Raw genomic sequence first — 24,618 nt, forward strand, 5'->3', positions numbered from 1 at the left:
TTCTGATTGTTTAAATTATATGTTAGCAAGCACCTGCTTTCTATTGGCAGACTGCTCATAATATAGTGATAAAAGATATAAGATAAAAGGTTGTATTGTTTTCTTACCTCGTGTCTGGAGCGTCAGGTGTTTTGCCAAAAAACACTCCTCATGGTACTGTAAACAAAGTTATGGTGACATCAGCACTGTCCCATTTAAAAATTTACTGGAGATAAAGTACTGCGCATCATACAAACCTGCAGCTCCTCCTCTCTGCATGAAGCCCTAAAGATGCTCCTGTGAGAGTGAAGGCATTCTGGAGAGAGACCACAACAGATTCCTGAGCAGACTTTGTGTCTAAGTGTGTGTGTGTGCAGCTGTAATAGGACACAGGTAGAAAGTCCTTGTGACTTCTCAGATCGAAATCATCACTTGGCAGCAGTTGGTCTGCAGGACAGGGCGGCTCTGTGTGCTGACAACTCTGACCGATGGGCCATTCCCACAGTTTGCAAAAGTGTGGGAGCAAAAACCAACTTCCTCAGTTTACACTGAGGATGCTCACAACACTGGAACCAGAACTTCTGGAGACAATGTGGCGTGTTGTGCATTGCCTCTCGTAGCTACCGTGTTTTAACAGTGGTAAACACTGCACAACTGTGCACAGCAGGTTCATGTAGACTGAGGAAAAACAATCTGAAAGGGCAGGAAAACTGAGACAGAGAGGGCGTCTGTGATTCTAATGGAGTTATTAGAAGAAAAACAGCAACACTTCTTCCTGATGCATATCAGTGAATGGGGATCAGTGTCGGGGCCATACTCAAAGAGCCACTGTTTGGTCATTCAGTCAGGACGGGGCTTTAACAGAAGGATAAAAGGAGGCTAGAGCAGAGAGGTGAACCACAGCTGATTGTTAGAGTAACTCCAGAGAACAGAGAACAGTACTGTTACGAGATACACACCCATACACTGTCCAGACACACAATCCCATACTGTACAACGCTCACATGGATGTAACCCCGGAAACTACACACACTCACCCACACACAGCGTAATGGGTGAGGGGGAGACCGGGTGGCATGTGACTGAGCAGCAGGGTCCACTTCTGGAGGTGGATTTAATCAAACCATTCGCTGTCAGTACAAATGCCGCAAGATGTCGCTCAAGTTTCTGAAGACACAATTATTTTCATGTGAATAGAGAAACAGCACACAGCACCACAGAGAGGCCCAACCACAAAAAAAGTGAAATGCTGTAAATAAAACACATGCAAAAAAACCATTATGAATCAATATGAAAATCTGAATGCTGTCCATGTTCTATACTACTGTGTTATCCACTTTAGGGTTGTGGGGCACTGGAGCCAATCACAGTTAAACTATGGGTGAAGGCAGGTACACCTGGACAGGTTTTCAGACCATCACAGGACAGGCGAAGAGAGACGACCACATACACTCACATTCACACCTATAAAGGAATCGATGCTCACCAATTAACCTCACATGCATGGTTATGGAGTGTGGGAGGAAACCGGAGTACCCTGAGGAAAACCACACACACATGAGGAGAACATGCAAACTCCACAAAGAGAGGACCAGCTGGTATTTGAACCCATGACTTTCTCGCTGTGAAATGAGAGATCTGACCAGTGCTCTACCATCTGAAATACTAAAGCTCTAACTGTATGATGGTTATTGTTCTTGGAGTGACAACTAATATACGGAACATTAATAAAAAATATGGTATGAAGTGACAAAAACTACCACAAACGTTGGTTGACCATGAACTAATTAATTAAAAAAGAGTCACAATGTGACACAGAAAAAAACTTATAGTAACACGCGTACTACACGAATGAGTAGCAGCACCGGAGTCAGACACTAGGAGGCAGTGAGCGGCTGTGCGAGAGTTAGTCTATTCTAAATGAACGAAGAAGAAATCCACCGTGGCCATTAGTGGAGGTTTTATACATGTGAGCAGGCTCAGGTTTGTCATATTATTTCTATCTGTGCAACATAAGCATGGCGCTTGAATCCCGGATCACACAGGAGGAGATAAAGAAGGAGCCGGAGAAACCCATTGACCGAGAAAAGGTAAAAGAAACGGCTCCGTGCAGCCTATTTACACGACGAGCTTCAAGCTAACTAGCTAAGCTGCGCTAGCTATCGATGAGAAACGATCATGTCTGAAGGATTGAAAACAATTTCTAAAGTAAACATGAAGGCACGCAAAGTTCATGTTCTACTTGTAACCGCTTCAAACATCGAGTAATCGTCCCTTATAGCTCAGACGGGTTTTAATGGACATGAACCTACAGAGAGTGCTAATGCTAACGTTGCTATGAATGGAATATTTACATTGAAGACCGTTGGCCTCAGAAACCTGCAGTAATTGTTTCACAAGCAACATAATCAACCTTACCATGACAATCTTAAAGCTTAACTTAACAAGATATTATTTAATTGATGTAACAAAATGACTAAAGTCAGTGTTAAATCATTTAGATTTGTTACATGACTTCTACCTAATAACCCAGCTGTTCAGCAAATCCAGTGTGTGAAAATAGTTTTGGGGGAAAAAGGAAAGTCATTATTTCTCTGTTCCAACCCACAATATGTACTTAAAACACGAATCCATCTATTCATCTATATCTCCGAGGAGCAGAACTGGGCTATAAAAATGACCAGACAAGTGTTGACATTATCAAACAGCAACAAGACAAAAAACAATGCCAAGACATGGAAACATAAAGGAATTCACATGCTCCAATAAAGTAATGTTAAATAGCATTGAAGCATTTGCTCCATTTGTGTGTTTTGGCTGCTTTGTGTGGTCGGAAGTTTTATGTTCTTCATTATTCCTGCAGACCTGCCCCCTTCTGCTGCGAGTGTTCACCACCAACAACGGCCGACACCACAGAGTCGATGAGTTTGTCAGAGGAAACGTCCCCTCCAGCGAGCTGCAGATATACACATGGTGAGAGCAACAAATTTCTCTTTTCACAAATGTAATGTAGCATGCACAGTTACATTACAACTTAAAGGAGATGCAAAATGACACCCAAGCCATAACAAGGTTACAAAACGGAATACACAGCAATCTAACTTGGCCACAAAGAGAAGTCAAATAAAACTACTACAAAGACTTTAAAAGCTAATACAAAACATTGAGAATGACCACAGAGAGGCTTTAACCAACAGTAAAAAGACACAAAGGCTTGTAATATATCCACAAGTCTACAATAAGCTACCTCAAAGGACAAAACCATTATTGGAAGATGCAATAACAGTATGGGCATTTTCAAGATGACCATGTCTGGTTGTATCTCAGGATGGATGCCACCCTAAAGGAGCTGACCAGTTTGGTGAAGGAGGTGTATCCCGAGGCCAGGAAAAAAGGAACTCACTTTACCTTTGCCATTGTCTACCCAGACCCCAGAGGGAAGATGTACAGGTCAGTATCAGTTTGTAACTTGCACTGATGGGTCACGTGGGGGTGATTCTGAAACCGTGTCTCACCTTCTCTCAGGTTGAAAGATATTGGCAGCACTATGTCTGGCAGGAAAGGTGCAGACGACTCCATGACGCTGCAGTCTCAGCGCTTCCAGATTGGAGATTACCTGGACATCGCCATCACGCCGCCCAACAGAGCTCCGCCCCTCAACACACGCATGAGGCCGTTCTGAGCACACACACGACACAGAAAACAAGATACACAAGCCTGTTTTTTTTCCCCCTCTTAAATCATCTAACATGGTCTCACCTTGTTTTGTTTTTTTAACTCTGATGCGAAATAAAAGCTTTGTTGTTTTTTTCCAAACCCCCTGTCTCTTTCTGTGAAACATGCATTGGCTTTGTGTTGTCAAACTGCTTTTATTTTGTAATTTGTTTTATCTCAGATCTGTTTTGGAAATAAAGCTCCTGAAAACAAAGTATAAAATATAAATCTGAAGAGTGAAATGACACGTTAAAGAGACACAGTTTGATGAGGACATTTAAGGAGGATATATGTAAATTGTCAACAAATTGAGACAAACATCCATCTTTCATACTGCTTAATCATGGGTTGTGGGATGCTGGAGCCAATCTCTGCTAACTATGGTTGAGAGCGGTGTTCACACTGGATAGTTTACCAGTTCATCACGGGACAACAGACAACCACATGCTGGAAACTAGGAACAATTTAGGGTCACCAGTTAACCCCACATACTTTGGAGACAAACGTGCTGAAGACAAAAAAACTCCCAACAACAAAGTTGCAGCGATTGAAATGTTAAGTGGTCAGTAACCTTTAGAAGTTAAGTTAGAGTTGAGCCCTAGTGAGGGACTTGTAAAACTGCCCGATTAGTGTAGTTATTTGCTTTGGCATAAATGAATGGAAATAATTTGTGGGTTTGTCTGGGATGTTTTTGTATTTAGTTATGGTACACGAAGTGAAGTTTTTTCTGTGCAGGGATACCTTTTGTTGCGTTTGTTGTTTATATCGGATGAATTGATTTATTACTCTTGTGTGCAATAAGGTATATAAGAATTATCTGCTAAATTTGAAATCATCCTCATCCTGTTTTTTTAAAATATAACGCGTTGTAACTCCTCTCGTTATGTTTTCTATAAACTACTTCTCGGCCGGCTGGTAACCGGAAGTCGTCAGTGTGAATGCGCACGCGCAGAACCACATCTGCCTGCTAGCAGACCATACTGGGCAGGTTAGCAGGAGAAATTTTAGATTTACGGTGAAATCAGTGAATAAGATGTTTCGGAGGAAACTCACGGCTCTGGATTATCACAACCCGGACGCCTTTGACGGCACAGGTAGGACCCGAGCTCAGCGGGCCGCTCTCTAAACGCACACCGGGGCTTAATAACGTGGAACCGGCTAATGTGCTGTCAGAGTACCGAGACGACGAGCCGCCAGACTCCATTCAGAAAAGACACATTTCTGAATGTTTTTAAACCACAAACTCATTTTTTAAGTTGAAGCATCACCAATAATCTCCTACAGCCTCTTGCTACAGTATTGTTTTAAACGGCATAGGTCAGCTTTCGTTTAGAATAAAATAAATGTGAGTCAAATAAGTAGACTCGGATTGTTCTGTATTTTATTCCAATCTTTAAAATTCTACTTTTAAGGCTTCAAAGACACACAAAAGGCACTTCAGAGCTATATCATGAAATATCCCTTATCTAGTTGTTGAGATTGATTTATCCGGACGTGTCTATCTTTAGTACACGTCGTCTAATGACGGTGAGAAGTTGGTGTGTGAAATATCTGCTTACTTTGTGCTCAGATGAGACTCAGTACAGGAACTGCATCGTGTGGCTGGAAGACCAGAAGATCAGACACTATAAGATTGAAGACAGAGGAAACCTGAGAAACATCCCCAGCTCAGACTGGCCCAAAGCCTACCAGAAGGTGAGACCACATACATCCCAGGTACCAGGTTATTAGTATTAGTGGGACCACATGTGCCGACCACAGTAAACAACTGGAAGCACAGGGACACTGTATAGATGTAAAACGTCCATTTCTGAATTCAAAACTAACAAGAATGGACCAAATTGATGAGAAAGACCATAAAGAGACACAAAAACACCACAAGAAGACATCCACAGCAGGAGTCATAAACTGACCATTAAACTACAAAGAAATGTGCTGAGAAACAGACAAAACTACACACTGAAGGTTTTATGTGACATAAGGATGATGAGGAGTAAGTGTCTGTTTCTCTTCATCCACTCATGAGTGACAGTTGATCTGTTCACAGCCAAACCATGAGCTCCTACTGATGAGGAAGTCATCGTTTCTGTTGATGTGGCAGGTTGTAGTGACCGGTTGTGTGTATATATGTGTGTGTTTGTGTACAGTACCTGCAGGATGTGAATTGTCCCTTTGGGGATCAAGAGAGGAAGGAGGCTCTGGACTGGCTCCTCGGCCTGGCAGTGAGATATGAATATGGAGACAATGGTGAGTGTCTGTAGCACCAATGATGTCCAGTAGATGGAGGCATTGCACCTGGATTGATGTCACATTCTCTGATAGAATCAGTGGCATGTAATTTCAGCTTGTTTATTGGTTCATGCTTGTATTTGTGTACTTGTGTGTGATCTCAGTGGACAAGTACAAAAACTGTCAACCCCTGGCAGCCAACAGCGAGAAAGCAGCAGACCCTCTCATCAACCTTGACTGTATGTAGGAGCGCCGCTTTTCATCCTCCTCCCTTCATCCACGGATAAAACGTGTGACCACATCTTTGTGTATTCCTGCAGGCAATTCGCCAGATTTCAAAGCAGGAGTCATGGCTCTGGCCAACATCCTCAAGATACAACGGCACGACGACTACCTGGTCATGCTGAAGGTGAGAGAGGAGCGTGTGTGTTTGCAAACCTCGTATTTGCTTCTGTATTTGGATCTGTGTTAGAATGAAAGCTCATAATTATCATTCATAAATTCCTGTTCTTTATGATTTGAGACACTAGTGATCAAATTCATAACATCATTTTGAGGAAATTTGAAGAATGCCTTCTCAGAGGGAACTCTGTGTTCTGGTCATTTGTAGCACAATAATAGGGATTTTATTTAATTTTTTTACAATGATGATGCACAGTTACAGTTAGTCAGATATCTAACAAGATAAGTAAAAATCCAGTTCAAAAAAGATATTCAGTGCTCCTTGACACACTTTGTCTTAGTCGCAGGAACTTATTTGTCTTTGTCTTTGTCAGGCGATTCGTATTCTGATCCAGGAGAGACTCTCCCCAGAAGCCATCACTAAAGCCAGCCAGAACAAAGAGGTGAAGCTGAGGACACGTTGGTGATCTGCTGATTCCTCCATCACTGTGCGTGGTATTAATTTTCCTGGTCGCTCTCTCTCTCTCTCTCTCTCTGCAGGGGGTTCCTGTAGCTCTGGATAAGCATGTATTGGGCTTCGACACTGGAGGTAGAGTATTGTTTTCTGATCTCTTCTGTCTCGCTGTCGCCTGGTGAACGTAAACCGAACTCGTCCTGTGTCCGGGCAGATGCCACGCTGAACGAAGCGGCTCAGATCCTGCGGCTGCTGCACATCGAGGAGCTGCGGGAGCTGCAGACCAAGATCAACGAGGCCATCGTGGCTGTTCAGGCCATCATCGCCGACCCAAAGACAGACCACAGGCTGGGCAAGGTCGGCAGATGAGAGAGAGGATGGAGAAGGACTATGCCACGGACGTTTTTAGTTTGAATTTGAAAGGAAAAACCAGTTTTTCCTGGGTTATTGAATTGATGTGAGTGAGTTTGTATCTTTCTGTTGGTGCATGACGTTAGGACGGTTGACTTTAGAGTGTGTTATGATAAACTCCTGCCATCATCTCTTTGAGTGAAGATCTGTTTCTGTTGTTTGTCAGCAAGATCATTTTTTTGTTTTTGCGGATGAAGAATGGTTTTATTTTGGAGACGTTTACAATGATGCTGTGAGGGAGAAAATATATGAATCCAGCTCAGTTTGGCTCCTGTGCTCATTCTATTGGGGTTTTATTGACAAAAACATCACGACACATTCACTTGTCAAAAGCCTGTGAAGCATCACATCACATTTTATTGTTATAAATATCACATCTTATGAAATGGTAAAAAATAATTGTCAGAAAAGAAATACTCGGGTGTAAAATACAGATTTTTTTTTCTTTTTTAGTGCAGAGGATCATGTAAGGACTGAAGTGAACCAGACACACGCGATGTGAGGAAATCGGATTACAGTAACCTGAATACAGAGATGAGTGTCGTGGTACTAATACATTTTGAAAGATGTAATCAGGCACTTTAAGGTAATGCCCCTTTTAGCCATAAAACTTTAAAGTCCCAACAGTCACATGAGGGTTAACTGCAGCTGCTTATCTTCATGAGGCAACAGGGAAACTGGACTCAGGCAGAGGAGTAATTGTTATAATCTCAATTTCTGCATTTGACCTTTATTCTTTCTAGCCTTTTGTTTTTACTTTATTCTTGTTTTCACTGCAAGCCTCACATTTAATGGTTGTTTGGTTCTTAATGGTTGTGAGATGGTTTGCATCTGTCAGTGGTCATTTTGAGTGTCTTCATGGTCCTGTTGTGGTTTTGAGTCATAGGTTTTTTATTGTCCTTGAGATCATTTTGTTTGGTGTCTTAAAGTGGTTATGTCAGTTTTCATTTCTAGTTCACCTCTTGCCTTCGCCTGGCTGTAACCCTTACATATTTTTATTGTGAGGACTCTTACTGAGAGTCTGATGTCTCTGCATGTCATTACGTTCACTAATAAACCTTGAATCTAGAGAAGAAGGATGAGATAAACTTTGCCCATCCTGAGAAAATGATATGCAAAATATTGTAACGTACCTTCAGTTTGGCCTGCAGACACTGGCTTCTTATTTAATGTAAAGACATGAAGAGCAGCTGTGATCCTCTCAATGAACTGAATAAGATCAAAAACTTAAAAAAAAAACTAAAACAGGGAGGAGTCTACACTTACATACATTTCAAAACGTGATGTCATTGTTCTGTAGCTTTAATTGATAGAAAAAAAACAACTCACAAAAATACAAAATACAGTAAAAAAAACAAATTGAAATGAGGTATAAAACAAATTTACAAAACTGTGGGTTATATCTTTAAAAAGGTGAGATAATGGGAAGTGGGGGGGTGGATTAGCTCTGACTGCTCATCGGGATTATGGGAAGCCACCTCGCTTCCTCCTGAGCGTCCTTTCCTTCTGAGGGACACCGGAGACAGCTGCGGTCCTGCCCTGGGTCCGGGGACGACTCCCCCCACCCCCCCACACTGAACGGTAGCACCAAAAGGACCCTGTGGCCGCCGGTCCGTCGTTAGTGGCTCCCTGTCATAAAAAACAAAACAAAACAGAAAACCACACGGCTTCGTCACGTCATTTCCTCCTGGAAGTGCGTCTCTTTCTGCAACAGCGTGTTGAAGGTGCGAGTTTCCTTTCCTGTGTGAGTCTGAATCCAGCGTAATGACAGAACAAACAGACCCTCCATCCATCCAAAGCCCTACACTTATCCACTCACCGTGACTAGAATTACCTGTGTACAGAGCGTGTGCGCTTTAAGCCCTCTACAAGCAGGGACGCTGTGCAGATGTGCGCGGCTTTCACAGCAACATCTGCCAAGGTGCTACTTTGGGGATTATCCTGTGTTTAGAGGCCTACTTTGTACTTTGGAGGTGTTTAAAGGCGAAGCTTTGAATGGGCTGGAGGCCATCTGCAGGCATCAGCACATCAAACACACAAACTACAGGTAGACAGCTCGCACACAGCTGTGTGATCTTCCCTCTTTGGTCCGGTGTGTGCGCACACACACAATAGTCACAAGTAGAGGGTCACACACAGCTGTGTAATCATTGTTCCTGAGTATTTCATGTCGAAGTGTTAAGTCACCACACACACACACACACACACACACACACACACACACACATCGGTGAGGAGTTGTGGATCTGAGTGTTTGGTGACTGTTTTCTGAATGAGAAGTGATGAAACACAAGTTTTTTCAGACCAAATAGTGTGTTAGTGTGTACTCCTTGGTTTGTTTCGGTTGCCGCTTGCATTACAAATTTGAGACAACCTCCTGCAAAAGTTAGAAATCGCTTGATAGTCCAGTTAGGATCATTATGCCGTTAGTTCACATCATCCACCACCACCGGATGATGTTTCCGACAGGGAGGGGAGAATCCAGTCAAAACATGTCAAAAGAGTACGTTGAAAAAAAAGCAGACTTGCCTCAACAGAAGAAGAGAGAATATTCATAAAATGCAACTGTCAGAAATTGATTTATTGCAAAGAAACTATTTGCAGCCTGAATCTCAGGCTGCAGTCGTAAAGTTCCCCATGTTTAAGGCTTTGTAGGATTCGATCTGCTGATAGAAATCAGGACGGTATTTTTAAAGTCTGTCTACTTGTCCTCCACTCTGGAGAGCCTCTTTCTTCATCTAATACACATCCATGGGAACAAAAACGGACTTCAAACACGCTCGACTCCTGAATTCTGTGAAAGAGGTGCATTCAAGAAGAAACACTGGTGAACCACATTCAGTGCAGAAGCTGAGGAAGAAGTTCACTCCACAGGTGTGTAAATGGAGGTGACATCTGGTGGGATGATATCACTGCACACTGTGTGTGTGTTGGTGTGTGCGTCACATATGGTGACAGAGTCTTTAATAATAGTAATCATGTCAGTGTGCAACATACAACATGCCGGTTTCATCAGTGTCTCACCTTCTAGACAGTAGCTGGTTGCTATTGCGATGCCGTACAGGTGGGAGCGCTGGTCGGGCAGATACTCGTCTGTCAACTGGCTGCTGTCTTTGCTCACCGCGATCACGCCGTCCCTGTGAGGGAGCGACAGCAGGGAGAGACTCTGAGCCTGGACGTACCATACAGTGTGTGCTCATCAGCTCAGTAATGAGCGTAAATAAACATGAATGAGCAGAAAAGAAGTTTAACGGGGACGCCCACCTCCTCCAGTCAGTGTAGTAGAAGTGGTTCCTGTAGTACACCATGCTGAAGGGGTAGTTGAGGCTGGGGTGAATGACTTTCCGACCCGATCCATCTGGAGATATGCACTCCAAACGCTTTGTACCTGACACACACGTAACATAAAGAGTGGATTAAATAGTTAAACTATCAGGCTGCAACGTGAAGGAAAGGAAGGATTAAAGCTGTTTTATTCAATATAAGTCCCCTCAGGTGTCTGCACTGGAAGTACTTCAGTCATGCTTACCTGCATCGGCCCAGCAGATCTGTCCAGAAGAAGAGTCGTGAGTCAGAGAGTTTGGCAGACCGATGCCGTCAGACACCAGCACTCGGCGGTTTTGACCGTCCACTGTGGAGCTCTCGATCTTGGGAGCCTCTCTGTTCCAATCGGTCCAGTACAAGGTGCTGCAGGGACACGACATACAGATGAAATGCTGCTTTTAATCTCAGCTTGGCTGGGTTGATGTGAAGTGGGTCGATTCGTGAGGTCAATATGTAACAATGACAAGATGTCTGCAGGAGAGGAGGGTGAAACTCGAAGCATTTAAAAGAGAATCTAAAAACACAACTGTGGACTTGTTTTGGTGCCGAGTGTGGCGATCTGGCTAATATGAGGAGACAAATGGGTACAGAAGGGTATAAGAGCTCAAGGCTCAGGGGACCAGCTGCCTGATGCTGATGAGGTCACGGTCAGGTTACTCTGAGCAACGTGCGGCCTTTGACCTCCGTTCCCTCAGCACAATTATTTAGTTGTATACATTAGAAAGTTTTCCAGCTCCAAGCGAGCTCGTGTCTTCCTGTTTCCCATCAATGTCTTTTCAATGAGTGACTTCCCAGGATTATGAAATCCACGTTATTGCGCCTCGAGATGACACTGCTGCATGAATATGTGTGTGTGTGTGTGTGTGTGTGTGTGTGTGTGTGTGTGTGTGTGTGAGAGAGAGTGTGTGTGAGAGAGTGTGTATGAGCGGCTGATGAAGCCGAGCTGCATGCCATGTGCACATGATGGCGTACATGTGGGGCGGTCCTCTGGGAACTCCACGTAATACACACCACATGAGCAATCAGCTCACAAACACACCATGTGAGCATGAATGCGGTGAAGGTGCAGGACGCAGATGCTTCGCTGTGTGTGGTGGGAGGAGGCGGAGGAGGAGGAGGGAGGGGTGAACATGTGTCAGCTCAGACTTAAAGTGTACTCATGTGAAGCCATAATTACCTTTCGAGACTTGGCTTTATGTCAGGACACACAAACACACACTTTGGGCCTGGAGGCAACTAATAAACTTGAAGCTGTTGGACCGATAAGGTGAAGCAAACATTTGAGGCTTTATGATTTGGATTACTGCCGCCGCGTTTAATCGTGTGTATCAACCACATTAACGTACACACACACACTCATGCATGCACGGGGCTGTTGATTATGTGATTAGCTGTGATAATGGAAAGCAGATGTGATTCCCGCAGAGAGCTGACCAATGAAATGGAAGATTAATACCACCGAGTGCAGTTTTTCTTGGCTCGCTTTGGTGCGACACCCACAGAGAAAGCGCACAAAAAAAGTTATGTGACACGACTGTCAAACATGCCTTGCTAAAGGAACGTCCACCCTACAACTCAGATCACATGAATTCTCCTCCTGCTGCCCGCCTCGTCCAGCTGAAGTCCTTTTCAGGTCACAGTCTCGAGCGGAGAAACCAGACTCAACATGACTTTGTTCTGCGAAAAAGGACTTAAGGAGCATCATTTGTACAGTACTAATGAATTAAGTGCAGGCCTTGTTGACTCATACCTGCGTTTGAGAGCGTGTGTTTAATTTCACGGCACCGCTAATGGACTGAAAACCATCTGTGGCTCGGTCTCGTACTAAAGCGCTCGTTCTGTCTGAGTGAATCAGCTCCAGGACATTAGTTTTGATCGTCAAGCGTAGGCGCATGTTTGTTTCTTGCTCAGGGAAGACATTTGTGTATGTTTGCAGATCCAGACTAAACTGTTCCAAAGTGCCACAACTTTTGGTTATAAATAAGCGGAAGGCAGAATTACAGCGTCATTGATCTATAGCACTTGATATTAGTTCATACATGGTTGTCCTATAAATCAAAGGTAAAAGCACAATTAATTGCTCTACTTAAACAGAGGAAATAATCAGCTAACAAGTAAATTTTCAGTGAAATTCACGGACAACTTCTCCGACTTTTAAAAAGAAAAGTCATCACCAAACAGGTTTTAATGAGATGCCTGATTGCGAGACACAATAAATAAGTAGAGCTCCAGATACAAGTCGTTCGATTTGCAGCATAAAACACAGGAAAAATGGTGAGAAAGCCATTTGTTTCCTGTGGGGAAGGGAGCAAAAGATAAACATCAAGCGATGGTCTATCTGAGGCCACGTTTACGCATACCTGGGCTTTTACAAAAACTGATATTTTCCTCTCATCCTTTAAGAAAACGTGTACTGTGTACGTGTAAACCTGGCCCGAGGTTTTGTAGACATGCAGGTTCTTCACCTGCATGTATACAGGTGAAAATAGTTGTGGTAAATGAGCCCAAACACAGAGAAATATCACAGTTTTTTCAGATACCCGTGTACGTGTAAACGTGGCCTCAGGGACGTCTGTATTTACGCTCCAGAGTTTTCTTTAGGCTTCATCCTATCAGTTTTTCACATCTTATGTAATAGTCTGGTCATTTCTTCAAATAATATTCACATTAGTCAAAATCGTAAAGTTTGATAGTTTCATTTAAAAAACTATCTGCACCAAATATATTCTATATGGCAGTGAAGTTTAGCAGTTGAAGCAGATAAAAACCAAATAAACTAACAAAATAACAAGGACTTTAAAGAGTACCCCCCCAAAAACGCATTGAAAAGATAGACAATCTGAAAGCAACAGAAAATAAATAAATGGATTTTTTCTTTTTACCCGGTAGAAGAAACCACTATGATGGCCCGCGGGTTGACCAGGTCTGTCTCGAACAGCGTCCGCCGCCCGCTGCCGTCCAGATTGGCGCTCTCGATGACGTCGGGGGTCGAGTCGACCCAGAACATCAACCTGCGTTTGACATCCACAGCCAAACCCTCCGGACTGACCAGGTCTGTAAGCAACACAGTGTGTAGGTTGGTCAAAAAAAGGTGGAAAGCCATAATTTTATTAAATAAACATGAGTTCTTACTCGTGTTGATGAGTATTTTCGGCTCAGCTCCAGTGGTCATTGGAGCTCTGTTGATCGTTCTTGCAGACAAATCCGTCCAATAGACGTGATTCTCTTTGCAGTCGTATGCGATACCAACAACAATTGACCCCTGAACACAAAAAGAGTTTGTGATTAACTTGTTCAAAGAATTCAAGAATTCTTACATCACTCTGGCGCATCACTTACATGTAAAGTCAACAGTGTTTTAGAATCGGTTGCATCCAGCCTGGTCCCGTCCAGAGGCAGTGCTCCTATTTTCTGTCCCTGAGCGTACAGCAGTGTGATGGCGGCGTTTGGAGGCGGGGTCACGACTGGGCTGGGCAGGGGCCGCACAGTGGGCGGAGCCACAGTGGATATGCCTGGAACGAGTTCAAAATAGACACAAGTTATATGTCGTATAAACGGGGGAGTGATGATAATTATATTTAGTGCTTTTTTGTACACTCAAAGACACTTTACATAGCAGAAACCAAAATATCGAAAAATAACAATGAAAATAAAATATTTACATGCAGGCTTGACGACATTATGCGATCTGGTGCCGGAAATCTCGCGGCCATCCTGGTCGACACACCAACAGTAGGTGGTCTCTCCATAACACTGGACCGGACTGAGAGGAGAACCAACTGATTGAACAACACTTTCTGTGATGAATTCAACTGAAACGGAAGGAACGTGTGCTGCGGTGTACCTGAACTGTCCGTCCTGCTCACACTGAGGCACGTACTGCTGAGGGTCCGGTTTCCCGCCATAGTGCTCGATCAAACTGGCCCTCCATCGCTCACACACACTCTCAGGCTGAGGAGCCACCGGGGCTGCAGGGAAAGAAAACAATCCAATAATAGACCTAAACATAAGTGTAAAGTCAGAATTCTGATTGACCTCGCCATCGTCTCTGCAGTTCCAGTGCTCTCTCAGCGCCTCTCTAACCTGCAGAGTTTATCTTGCAGTGATAGGTGGAGAGCGTGATTAATGACGCAGGGATGCCCCAAAGTTAAAGATACACACACGTCCTACCTTTGTCAAAACTGTTTACAGCATGTAAATCCTTTTACTAACTCACTTTATAGAGGAGCTTTAAACTCAAACCTGAAACCACTTTAGGCTCCTGGTAATGTTTATTCTGGCCTCTCTGTCTCCAACACTGGACTCTTCAGTTCATAGACAGTGAGGATTAAAAAAAAAATGATTCAATATAACGGCGAGACCGTTTACATGCTGCAAGTCAGCCGGATGAATCACTGGGCTTTTATTTCTGTCTACTAATCCACCACACGGCACAAAATAACAGCACATTGATGACTTTTCAATCCTCAGACTGACCTACTGTGTTGGCAGCGAGCTGCATTACTAATACACATAAATACAGACTCCCTTCAAATAGCACACTAATGTTTAGAAATGTTGCGGGCGTTAGTGACTAAAGCAGTTTTTTGAATATAGGGTGGCATACACCCAGTGTTATAAAGAAGAGTGGAGTGGGAAAAAACACCAAGAATAGCAGGATAGTTTGATCAGCACATTCAACAAGAGGCATAAAAATAATCAAACAAACAAAACGTGCAGAGCAGGGTGTAACACCGACTCGTCACTGTGCGTCTTGGACGGCCCTGCTGTGTTTTGGCCGGGTTGCTATGGCAACAACTGGCAGCTCGTCGTACCACAAACGGACCGCTTCAGATGTCCCGACGGTCATAAATGGAATTTACAGCCGGGGCTGAATATTTAGAATGACCTCCGTTTACGTGTGAGTGAGAGGATGAAGGAGGCTCACGGTTCCACAAATGGGGAGAAAAGGCATCATGGGATGTTTCTTTTTTTATTTCAGCTGCTAAATAATCAGCTTTACACTAAATGGTTGAAGTTTTACAGAAGAAGTCAAAGACAAGCAAAGTGGTAATAAATTTAGATGAGCTTTTGAATAAAGTGAATAAATTCCTTAAGCAATCATGTGGTTTAATATCCAAACACAGTCTCACCTGGTTGATAGCAGTCCACAGGCGGTATACCTGGAGCGGTCCTGGTTCCTGCTCTCTCCTCTCCTCTGCTGTCCACACACCAGCAATGTCCAGTGGAACTGTGGCACTATAACACGAAGCAATACATACAATCGTATTTAGACAAACAAGTGGAGAAAATTAAACATCCTCCAATGAAAGAACTGAGGTCGACCTGTTGAGGTAGGTACTGTCCTTGTGCGTCACACTGAGGTACAAAAGCTCCCACTATGGGGCGTCCCTCTGGACTGGAGGTCTGGACACCGTCCCTGTGGTGCTCACAGTGAGTTTTAGGACGCTCTGATTGACCAAGAGGGAAAAAGAAACAGTGATTAAACTTAAGTTTGTGTGATTCGGGAGCAGAGACTCTCCTCGGCTCTCACCTGGTTCGTCACAGTTTTTGGGTCGAGTCCCCGGTGGAGTCCTGGTTCCTGCTCGCTCCTGCCCACTACTGTCCACACACCAGCAATGTCCAGACGAGCCGTGGCACTGAAACAACAATGCAAACCAACCAAGGTATCACACATACCCACAATAGTCGTAAACTATGACTGATAGAGACAAACCTGTAGTGGTAGGTATTGTCCATTAGCGTCACATTGTGGCACATAAGCGCCAACGACAGGATATCCATCAGACGTGGCGCCCTGTGCTTTTTCTCTGTGGTGTTCGCAGTGAGTTTTAGGACCCTCTGGCTCATCTGAAAGACACATACACAAAATATTAAGTAGCACACGTGTAGCTTGCAGGAATTAACAGGAAGCTTTCAACACCCCGGGTTAGATTTGTTGAGTAAACATGTCAGAGTGACTTCAACAAGACTGAGCTTCTTATTCTACACTGATGACACACAACTCCTTCATACAGCAGTGCCAGCGGCTGGTTCAAGCTCCGCTCTCTTGTTTTGAAAATACTACAAATCCACCAGGCTGGGAACCATCATCAGCTATTTGTCAAGGCCTACGTCTACTTTGTTCAGTTTACTTCTTTGTAGTTCTTCTTGAACTTACTGTTCTCACAGCCCATTCTGATGGGCTTTAAAGGTACAGCAGGTAATATTGGATTAATGCAGTAGGATTGAGTCGTGAAGTTAAAGCTAATCAGCTTGTAAATCCAGCACCTTGTCGGTCCCCAGTTCAATCAGAAACAATGGCTTCTTCTTGCTGAGATATAATAAACTGGGACACCATGGCGGTCTCACCTGGTTTATCACAGTCTTTGGGTCGAGTCCCCGGTGGAGTCCTGGTTCCTGCTCTCTCCTGCCCACTACTGTCCACACACCAGCAATGACCAGAGGAGCCGTGGCACTAGGGCAGTATGAACATTAGTTATCACGACTGGAAAAGCAGTCGGCCATAATGTAGAGTTCAAACGTGAGTTCACCTGCTGTGGGAGATACTGGCCCTGCTCATCACACTGTGGCACGTAGGTACCGACTGCAGGGAATCCGTCTGCACTGCTGCCCTGCACGCCGTCTCTGTGGTGCTCACAGTGGGTTTTAGGACGCTGGGGTTCATCTGAGTTAAGAAAGACATTCACGCAAATTTACTAGGAGACGAAGAGGAGTTACGACATTCAAAGCTGAGCTGAAACACGAGCCATTTAAGGTGAGGATGGGACTTTCTGCTGGAATATTCTCTGTAGATTTTACAAGCTCACTGTTTTTTACAGAATTAAAGATGCTTATTTCTACTGGAGTTCCACCTGGTTTGGACCAAGTCCACTAGGATTCATGTTCACCCATAACATCTCATAAGGTCACTTGGACTTTTGCTTTTCCATGTATGTCAGACCTTTATATGACTATTCATTCTGACTAGTGTGTATACAGTCCATCAGTGGTTTGACCTGGTCGGCTGCAGTCTACAGACGGCGTCCCAGGTGGAGTCCTGGTTCCAGGTCTTTCCTCTCCTCTGCTGTTCACACACCAACAATGTCCAGTGGAGCCATGGCACTGAAAAAACCAACAGTATTCACAACTTGGAGATCTCTAAAATGACTAATGCAGCACATACATGCCTTTGTACGTGATAAGAATCTACCAGTCAAACAATCACAAAAGAAGAAACTTCCCAAATCTGTTAATCTTGAAGCCAGGTTGAAAATTGTGTAAAAGAATGTTTTTTTTCATGTATTTCATTTAAGTTAAAATGTCAATTTCGAGTCTGTGATTTTTTAGTTCCTTTTTATTTCAATCGCAGCAATGCTTCAGGTTGTTCTGTTTTGATTTGTTGTGTGAACCTTCACCTGTGACGGGGAAAGGAGCGTCAGAGATCAGGTGAAGGGAGTGGTTGATTTAATTAGGAGGTCAGCTGGAGACTCGAGGTGCGTTGGTGATTGAGACACACCGGTCCGCACACAGGGAGCGAAGCGGGTGTTTTGCGTGCCGCGGTGGACAGATCTGTCGGTGAGACGATCTGGGAGAGGACTGTGAAAGGACAGCTGGATGCGCAACAGATAACTTCCACCCGAAGTTGCGATCTGTGGCTTGGACAGCTGGAAGATGACTCACTAGTTCAGTGAGTGATTGATTCACCTCACCACTGGCCAGCGGCTTCAGGGGCAGCCACCCCAGCTGAGCAGGTAGCTCACCCTGCTGTTTCCCACCTGGAGACAGCAAGACGAAACCAGATAGCGCTCTGAGTGACCGGAAAACTCAGAGTTCCTCTGGCAACGGGAAGGACGCTCCGCTGGTGGTGCAGTGGCGCCGATCAGCTGTTTCCGGCTGTCGTCGATCAGCTGTTCCCGGACTGAGCCGGTCAGACGGGTAGGAGTGAATCCTTCCAGTTCCGTGGGACCAGGTACCACTTTGTTTAGTTTTTTTTCTCCTCCTCAGTGAGGAAAGGACTGAGGATATTCCTTATTTTACTGTGTGCAATCCCGGGCAACGAAGCAGGCCTGCGCTTTGAGTTTTTTGGGTTAAAATGATTATGAACTAATTACCAGTGTGCACACTGTCATAGAAAATACATTTTATTTAACCTGATTATATCAATTGGATAATTTTGAGGTATTGTGAATTGTTGCTAGTATCTTTTGTTTACGCACCTGTTTAATGGAGTTTGTTTGTTTATTAAAATGGGAATGATTTTAGTTAACTGTTTTCCAGGAAGTATTCATTTCAAATAAGTAGTTGTGCCGTTAGTGTAAACAATATCAGAAGCCCAAGCACAGAAAGACACAAAAGATAGTCACGTGAGACTTATCAAAATACGAGAGTTATGTGTCACAGAACTCAGAGCCCTTTCCAATAGAGAATAGGAATAGCTGGGCTACAATCTGTTATGTTAAGAATTAAACAGTACATTTTTCGCAAATTTTGCAAACATTATAATATCGTGCCGAGCTCTAAATTGGTCAGTACTACTGATATATTAGGAAAAGAATGTTAAGAGTAGAAGCAACAGTTGTGCTTTACCTGTTGTGGTGTATATTGTCCGCTGGCGTCACATTCAGGTACGAACACTCCTGCTATGGGTTGCCCCTCTGGACTGCTGGTCTGCACGCTGTCTCGGTGCTGCTCACAGTGAGTTTTTGGACGTTCAGGCACATCTGAAGACCCAGAAACGTTTTTTTTTATAGACCAGACGCTAAGAATATTAGCGGTGTAAGTTTAGTCACACCTGTGTCATGTCATTATACTACGAGAGACACTCTTTATCTCACCTGGTCTGTCACAGTCCTTGGGGACTGTACCAGGTGGCGTCCGAGTTCCCACTCTCTCTTGCCCCCGATTGTCCACGCACCAGCAATGCCCGCTGGATCCATGACACTGCGGAAACGACAGACGCCACATTGAAATCTCTTCAGTCGTACGTGTAATCATTGTCAATGAGCGTGTGACCGCCTGGTGCAGACCTGCAGCGGCGTGTAGCGTCCGTCAGCATCGCACTGAGGCACATATGATCCAATCAGAGAAAGCCCCTCGGAGCCGGTGGCGTGGACGCTGTCTCTGTGGTGCTCGCACTGAGTTTTATGTCTCACAGGTTCATCTGGAGGGAAAAGTGGGAGGATCTTTAGAGCACATGAGAAAATAGTCAGAGCATTGTTTGAACTATTTCCTGAGCTAAAACCTCTAGTGTTTGTAATATAACCCAATCTTTGCTGAGCACAGCTTCAATACCCAACTTCAAATTCATCAGGATTATAAAGCTGCACATAAAAACCTCAATATCTTTTCTTGGTCTATAAAGGTTTTTATACAAGTACTGTGAGATGTTCCAGCCAACAACTGAAGTGTAGTATTACCCCATTTATATGTCTTCAGCTGCTTTTTAACTGTGACTTCTGCAACCATATAAACAACACAACATTTTTTTTCTCTGTCCAGCTCCGTCTCGGTATACATTTACCATCTCCTCCCCAAACAGTGAGATCACCTGTTTTTCCAGGCGTTCCAATGCAATGGCCCAATGACCCCGATAGTGCACCACTTACAAGGTTACACACACACTCACGGCGCAAACGTGGTGCATGTTTGACTTGTCATTGAGCTGAGGAATTAGTGGGGGTTCACAGGTCAGCATTTAACAAGAAAACCTTGGAGAGTCGTGACATAATACACCTGCTGGCGCTCATACTGCGGATAACAAAACAGGCTGGAGCGCTCGTGGGAAGGTAAACAACACAATGGTGTATTTGGAAAAAAAAATGTGACGGAGGAGGAGGTGGTGTTGATGTAGAACATTTTGAAAACACACATCAACTTTCAATTAATCATGTTCATACAATGGTAAAAAACTAAAAATGTTGAGCTTTAAAGCAGAAAATGTTATATTATGAAGGATCAGGTGAGAACTTTGACAATAACGATGAAGATCAGTTTTAATACTGACAATAAATCAGAAAACCTCAAAACTGAGTAAACCTGATAGAATATTATAACAGTAAAAGAGTTTAAACAATGCCAATAAAAACGACAAGAGAATAAAGTTATTTAAATTTTTTTTTACCTTTCACATTAGGTAGACTTATTGTTCCTCACCTGGTTTATCGCAGTCTTTGGGTGGCTCACCAGGAGACGTCCTGGTCCCCGCTCTCTCCTGTCCTTGACCGTCCACACACCAGCAGTACCCAGAGGAGCCATGGCACTAAAACACACGGTTTATTTAGTGCCGTTGTGAAACTCACCAGGAGATCCAGTGTGGGTTATGAGACGCTGACCTGCAGCGGGGCGTAGCGTCCGTCTGCGTCACACTGAGGGACGTAGGATCCCGCTGGACTGCTGGTCTGAACGCTGTCTCTGTGGCGCTCGCACTGACTTTCGGGGCGCTCTGGTTTATCTGAGCGGAATCGGACAGTACATGAGACAATTTTTCACAATTCGTGGACCCATTATTGTTCATCTGAATTCATGTAGCATTCATTCAGAAACATATCGACATGATCAGCATGAGGAATTCCTGATTTTGAGATTCCACTGATGTCAAGCTGTTTACTAAATGAGTAAAATGAGGCATTAGCTCCCAACTAGAGCGTGAGTACCTGGCCTGTCACAGTCTTTGGGTTGCGTCCCCGGTGGGGTCCTGGTTTCTGCTCTCTCCTGCCCCCTGCTGTCCACACACCAACAGTGTCCAGTGGAGCCGTGGCACTGAAAAGCACCAATCAAGTTTAAAAAAAAGTTTGAGAAGTATGAGAAGCTTCAATCGATGAGTCAGGGGATTTCCACCTGCAAGGACCGATATCGTCCATCTGCATCGCACTGTGGAATGAAGGCGCCGATACTCTGGCGTCCGTTGGGCTCCGCCCCGCTCTGCAGGCTGTCCCTGTGCTGCTCGCACTGGCTCTTTGGACGAGCCGTTTCTCCTACAGGAGGCAAATAATTCAAACATACTCATACAGTTTGTCCTGTCCTGTTTTCGTAAACGGTGATCTTGCATTATTCCTTCTTCCTATGACCACTATGTCCTTGCTTTGGCGGCGTTTTCACCTACCTTCCTGCTGGGAACAGAAGAAGCCGTCCCCATAAAAGCCGAGCTGGCAGCGACAGTTGAAGGACCCCAGCTCGTTCAGACATCTGGCATTGATGTGGCACGGAGAGGAGCTGCACTCGTCCACATCTGAGGAACCAGAGGGAGTCACAAGAAACTCTACGTTCACGAATGTACTGAAGTGAACTCAAAATCTTCGACTGCGCTGATTTCTGCCGCACCTGGCTGCAGCCACCAGCTTAATTTAAAATGCATTAAAAAAATATGCAGGGAGGGTTCAGATGAAGTTCAGCGTGATGGTTGAGAGGAGGACACAAACTCACACTGACGAGAGGACAGCGCTCCTCCACACATTCCAATCCAACAAACACACTGTGCCACTGCTCCATTTGTCTTTTGCTTCACACCCCCTCCGTCCTGCCTAATCTCACCCTCTCATTCTCACATTTGTCATACGTCCTCCCCTCTCTCTCTCTCTCTCTCTCTCTCTCCCTCTCTCTCTCTCCCACTCTGTGTTTGTAGCTTTTGCAGCTGTGCATGGCTGTTGTGGGAGAAAAGGTCTCACACAAACAGGCAGGTCTCTTCCAAATACTCCCAAATGGAACGTGGAGGACATTGAGTACATCGCGCACATAAAACTGGACCCCAGGGCACAGACAGGGACGACGGCCCCCCGCCCTGCCTAAAGTTTTCTGTCTCTATGTTCATATCGTGAATCAGATTAGTGTTTTTGTACACTAGAGAGTAGTTTGTCTTAGTTTTTAGCCTTTATGTAGTTCAGTGTCGTCATTTTGTGACTTTTATGGTTTTGATGGTTTAGTTTCGTGGTTCTTTGAGGTCATTTTGTGGTAGTTTCATGTCATCATGTGGTTATTCCACATCTTTCGTGGTATCAAACTTCTTCATGGTGATTGTGTGTTGACGTGTTTATGTGGTCATTTTGCGTCTCTTAGTGGAGGATTTGGATCAGTTCGTGGTTGCGTTTTGTGTATTTGGGGTTGTTTTGCATTATCACGTGTTCCATTCCATGTGTTCCTGTTAAACAGAGGATCTATGCTCAATACTCCCACATTCTTTGTACTCTTGTTTCCAGGAAAACCTTCGAACTCACCAACACAGGTACGCCCATCAAAGCCAAACTCGTAGCCTTTCTGACACTGGCAGCGGTGGCTTCCCGGCAGGTTCACACACTGAGCGTGAGCGCCGCACGTGCTCACACTCTCAGCACATTCATCTACATCTGCAGCAGGAGAGACAGAGGGGGAGGGAGAGTGAGACAGGACTTTTTTTTTTTTATGATCTCACACGTCTGCAAACCAGAGATCCCTCATCTAACAACACGTAACATGTGCACACGAGGCTAAAAGCTGTAATTAAGGGCTATTACTGGTGCATATGCATTGCTGGCGTGCTTGTTTGTGGTGTTACAACATGGACCCCTGCACCTGGATTCCTAAATGCACATAGAATAAAACCACAGCGGCATTATTTGACCAGAGAATGAGACGCTGAAGAGCAACTATGGGAACCGAGACTGAGCCTGGGGCTTTCCTAGACCTGCTGCTGGGCTAATGACAGGCCTGAGACAGAGGAGAGGAGAGGAGAGGAGAGGAGAGGAGAGGAGAGGAGAGGTCTATCAATCCAGGATGAAGTTGTTCTCGACCCTCGATGGACACATGTTGAAGGAAAAACCAACACACAGCCTTGAACTGGCTTTTCCTCTTTCTGTGTGTGAATCAAAAGCAGAGTTACACTGAAGCGGCATAAATTGCTCTCTGAAATACACATCCAGTGTTGGATGACGCACCGAGAAAATATGTCAGCATTACAGTCTGTCGAGCACATGCACCTCCATACAAAATACTAAAAGTGGATTACCATAGCAGTTGCGTCCATCTCCTCTATAACCCGTGGCGCACTGACACTGGAAGGCCTGACCGTCCGACGGGATGCACTGGGCGGTGGTGTCACAGTCGTGGGTCCCAGCGTAGCAGGGGTTAACCAGCTGAGGCCCTGAAGGCTCCACTACAAAGACGGAAAAGGGGAAAGAATTTCTTTGACTGTGTAACAATGGCAGAATTCAAGGACGTTCATAGTCGCGGTCTGTCTGCTACGAATGTTCGATGCAACTTCCCCATTTTTTCCTGGAGATTTTCTGACAACATGACAGTTTGCAACAGTAATCATAATTTTCTTCCTCTAAATGAAATAACTAAAGTCATTGAAGACGATGGTAAACATGAAATAAATACAGGAACGTGCCTTTTTGATACAGGATTTGGCATGCATATTTTCAATCACCATAACTCTGAGACTGTTGATTATATCTACAAATAAATAAAAATCAAAAAGCAGACATAGAATGCTTTGTATTCATATATTAGTCATTACAGTGGCCCTCAGGACTTCCTCAGAACAACCATCCAATCACAGACAAGATTTAAAAGCATGTCACACAGTTGTAACATGAGCTTTTCAGTACAGTTAATTCCCACATATTATCGTACAATAATCCTTTGCTCTTTGTACTCGAACTAAGATGCACCTCTTAATTGTACCATAAAGATAAATATGAAAAAAATAAATAAACAGTGTAATCTCAAATTTAATGATGATAACACCAGCAGCCAGAGGCCTTCTCCACCACTGCCTGTGCAACAGTCCAAAACTGAAATGAACCGAGAAGCAGATTATTCACCAGTACAAGTCTGATGATTAGAGCGATGATTACAGGACGACTTAACCAAGCGCACATGTAAAAATCACCCCAGACAAATTCCCATAGGACGGTTTCCTCTTGGGAAGGGACTGCCTTCATGTTCTCGATATTCAACATATGGATGATGTTAGACACACATGTACATGAGAGGAGAGGGGAGGCGAGGGGGCGACACACAGACAGAAGGGATGAGTGAGCGGATGTGAGTTTGGGGTTTCCTCGTACTGCTGTGTGACTCAGACTGACCTTTTGTAAAGAAAACCTCAGAAAAATTTGCAAAGATTGACAAATAAAAAGCAGCAGACT

General features: G+C 44.3%; 3 protein-coding genes across 4 annotated transcripts in view; 2 read left to right on the forward strand and 1 right to left on the reverse strand.

The window, feature by feature from the left end:
* Positions 1–1,905: 1,905 nt before the first annotated feature.
* Positions 1,906–3,796, forward strand: sap18 (Sin3A-associated protein). The gene is made up of 4 exons (XM_080492662.1): positions 1,906–2,069; positions 2,843–2,952; positions 3,307–3,429; positions 3,505–3,796. Exons 1-4 carry the CDS (start codon positions 1,998–2,000, stop codon positions 3,659–3,661), a joined length of 462 nt encoding a protein of 153 aa, XP_080348788.1. The 5' UTR covers positions 1,906–1,997; the 3' UTR covers positions 3,662–3,796.
* An 837-nt stretch (positions 3,797–4,633) lies between these two features.
* On the forward strand, positions 4,634–8,260 carry rtraf (RNA transcription, translation and transport factor). Of its 2 annotated transcripts, XR_013936514.1 has the most exons (9): positions 4,642–4,787; positions 5,264–5,388; positions 5,841–5,940; positions 6,087–6,161; positions 6,243–6,331; positions 6,699–6,767; positions 6,865–6,913; positions 6,993–7,235; positions 7,643–8,260. XR_013936514.1 is itself a non-coding variant. In XM_080492844.1 (8 exons), exons 1-8 carry the CDS (start codon positions 4,727–4,729, stop codon positions 7,145–7,147), a joined length of 723 nt encoding a protein of 240 aa, XP_080348970.1. In that variant the 5' UTR covers positions 4,634–4,726; the 3' UTR covers positions 7,148–7,537. The 2 variants fall into 2 exon arrangements, 1 of the variants encoding a protein (XP_080348970.1); XM_080492844.1 differs by lacking the exon at positions 7,643–8,260 and having other exon boundaries at positions 4,634–4,787; positions 6,993–7,537.
* Positions 7,511–24,618, reverse strand: part of nid2a (nidogen 2a (osteonidogen)) — a 34,953-nt gene continuing 17,845 nt past the window's right edge. The window contains exons 15-40 of the mRNA XM_080492845.1: positions 23,472–23,618; positions 22,705–22,833; positions 21,597–21,722; positions 21,332–21,468; positions 21,148–21,253; positions 20,827–20,945; positions 20,648–20,753; positions 19,522–19,655; positions 19,330–19,435; positions 19,082–19,215; positions 17,512–17,617; positions 17,047–17,180; positions 16,865–16,970; positions 16,230–16,363; positions 16,047–16,152; positions 15,839–15,963; positions 15,646–15,751; positions 14,358–14,481; positions 14,176–14,276; positions 13,853–14,025; positions 13,646–13,775; positions 13,396–13,567; positions 10,719–10,876; positions 10,454–10,577; positions 10,214–10,326; positions 7,511–8,818 (exon numbers count right to left, since the gene is read on the reverse strand). Coding sequence (XP_080348971.1) covers positions 8,808–8,818; positions 10,214–10,326; positions 10,454–10,577; positions 10,719–10,876; positions 13,396–13,567; positions 13,646–13,775; positions 13,853–14,025; positions 14,176–14,276; positions 14,358–14,481; positions 15,646–15,751; positions 15,839–15,963; positions 16,047–16,152; positions 16,230–16,363; positions 16,865–16,970; positions 17,047–17,180; positions 17,512–17,617; positions 19,082–19,215; positions 19,330–19,435; positions 19,522–19,655; positions 20,648–20,753; positions 20,827–20,945; positions 21,148–21,253; positions 21,332–21,468; positions 21,597–21,722; positions 22,705–22,833; positions 23,472–23,618 — 3,167 coding nt within the window. The 3' untranslated portion in view covers positions 7,511–8,807. The remainder of the gene's footprint in view (positions 8,819–10,213; positions 10,327–10,453; positions 10,578–10,718; positions 10,877–13,395; positions 13,568–13,645; positions 13,776–13,852; positions 14,026–14,175; positions 14,277–14,357; positions 14,482–15,645; positions 15,752–15,838; positions 15,964–16,046; positions 16,153–16,229; positions 16,364–16,864; positions 16,971–17,046; positions 17,181–17,511; positions 17,618–19,081; positions 19,216–19,329; positions 19,436–19,521; positions 19,656–20,647; positions 20,754–20,826; positions 20,946–21,147; positions 21,254–21,331; positions 21,469–21,596; positions 21,723–22,704; positions 22,834–23,471; positions 23,619–24,618) is intronic.

The sequence above is a fragment of the Lipophrys pholis genome, assembly GCF_963383615.2.
Source record: "Lipophrys pholis genome assembly, chromosome: 23".
Lineage (NCBI taxonomy): Eukaryota > Metazoa > Chordata > Actinopteri > Blenniiformes > Blenniidae > Lipophrys > Lipophrys pholis.

Excerpts from the sequence above, each read along its gene's own strand:
- sap18 (XM_080492662.1), top strand. The coding sequence starts at position 1,998 with ATGGCGCTTGAATCCCGGATCACACAGGAGGAGATAAAGAAGGAGCCG. Across the intron at positions 2,070-2,842 it reads AACCCATTGACCGAGAAAAG|ACCTGCCCCCTTCTGCTGCG; the intron begins GTAAAAGAAACG and ends TTATTCCTGCAG. Across the intron at positions 2,953-3,306 it reads GAGCTGCAGATATACACATG|GATGGATGCCACCCTAAAGG; the intron begins GTGAGAGCAACA and ends GTTGTATCTCAG.
- rtraf (XM_080492844.1), top strand. The coding sequence starts at position 4,727 with ATGTTTCGGAGGAAACTCACGGCTCTGGATTATCACAACCCGGACGCC. Across the intron at positions 5,389-5,840 it reads GGCCCAAAGCCTACCAGAAG|TACCTGCAGGATGTGAATTG; the intron begins GTGAGACCACAT and ends GTTTGTGTACAG. Across the intron at positions 5,941-6,086 it reads ATATGAATATGGAGACAATG|TGGACAAGTACAAAAACTGT; the intron begins GTGAGTGTCTGT and ends GTGTGATCTCAG.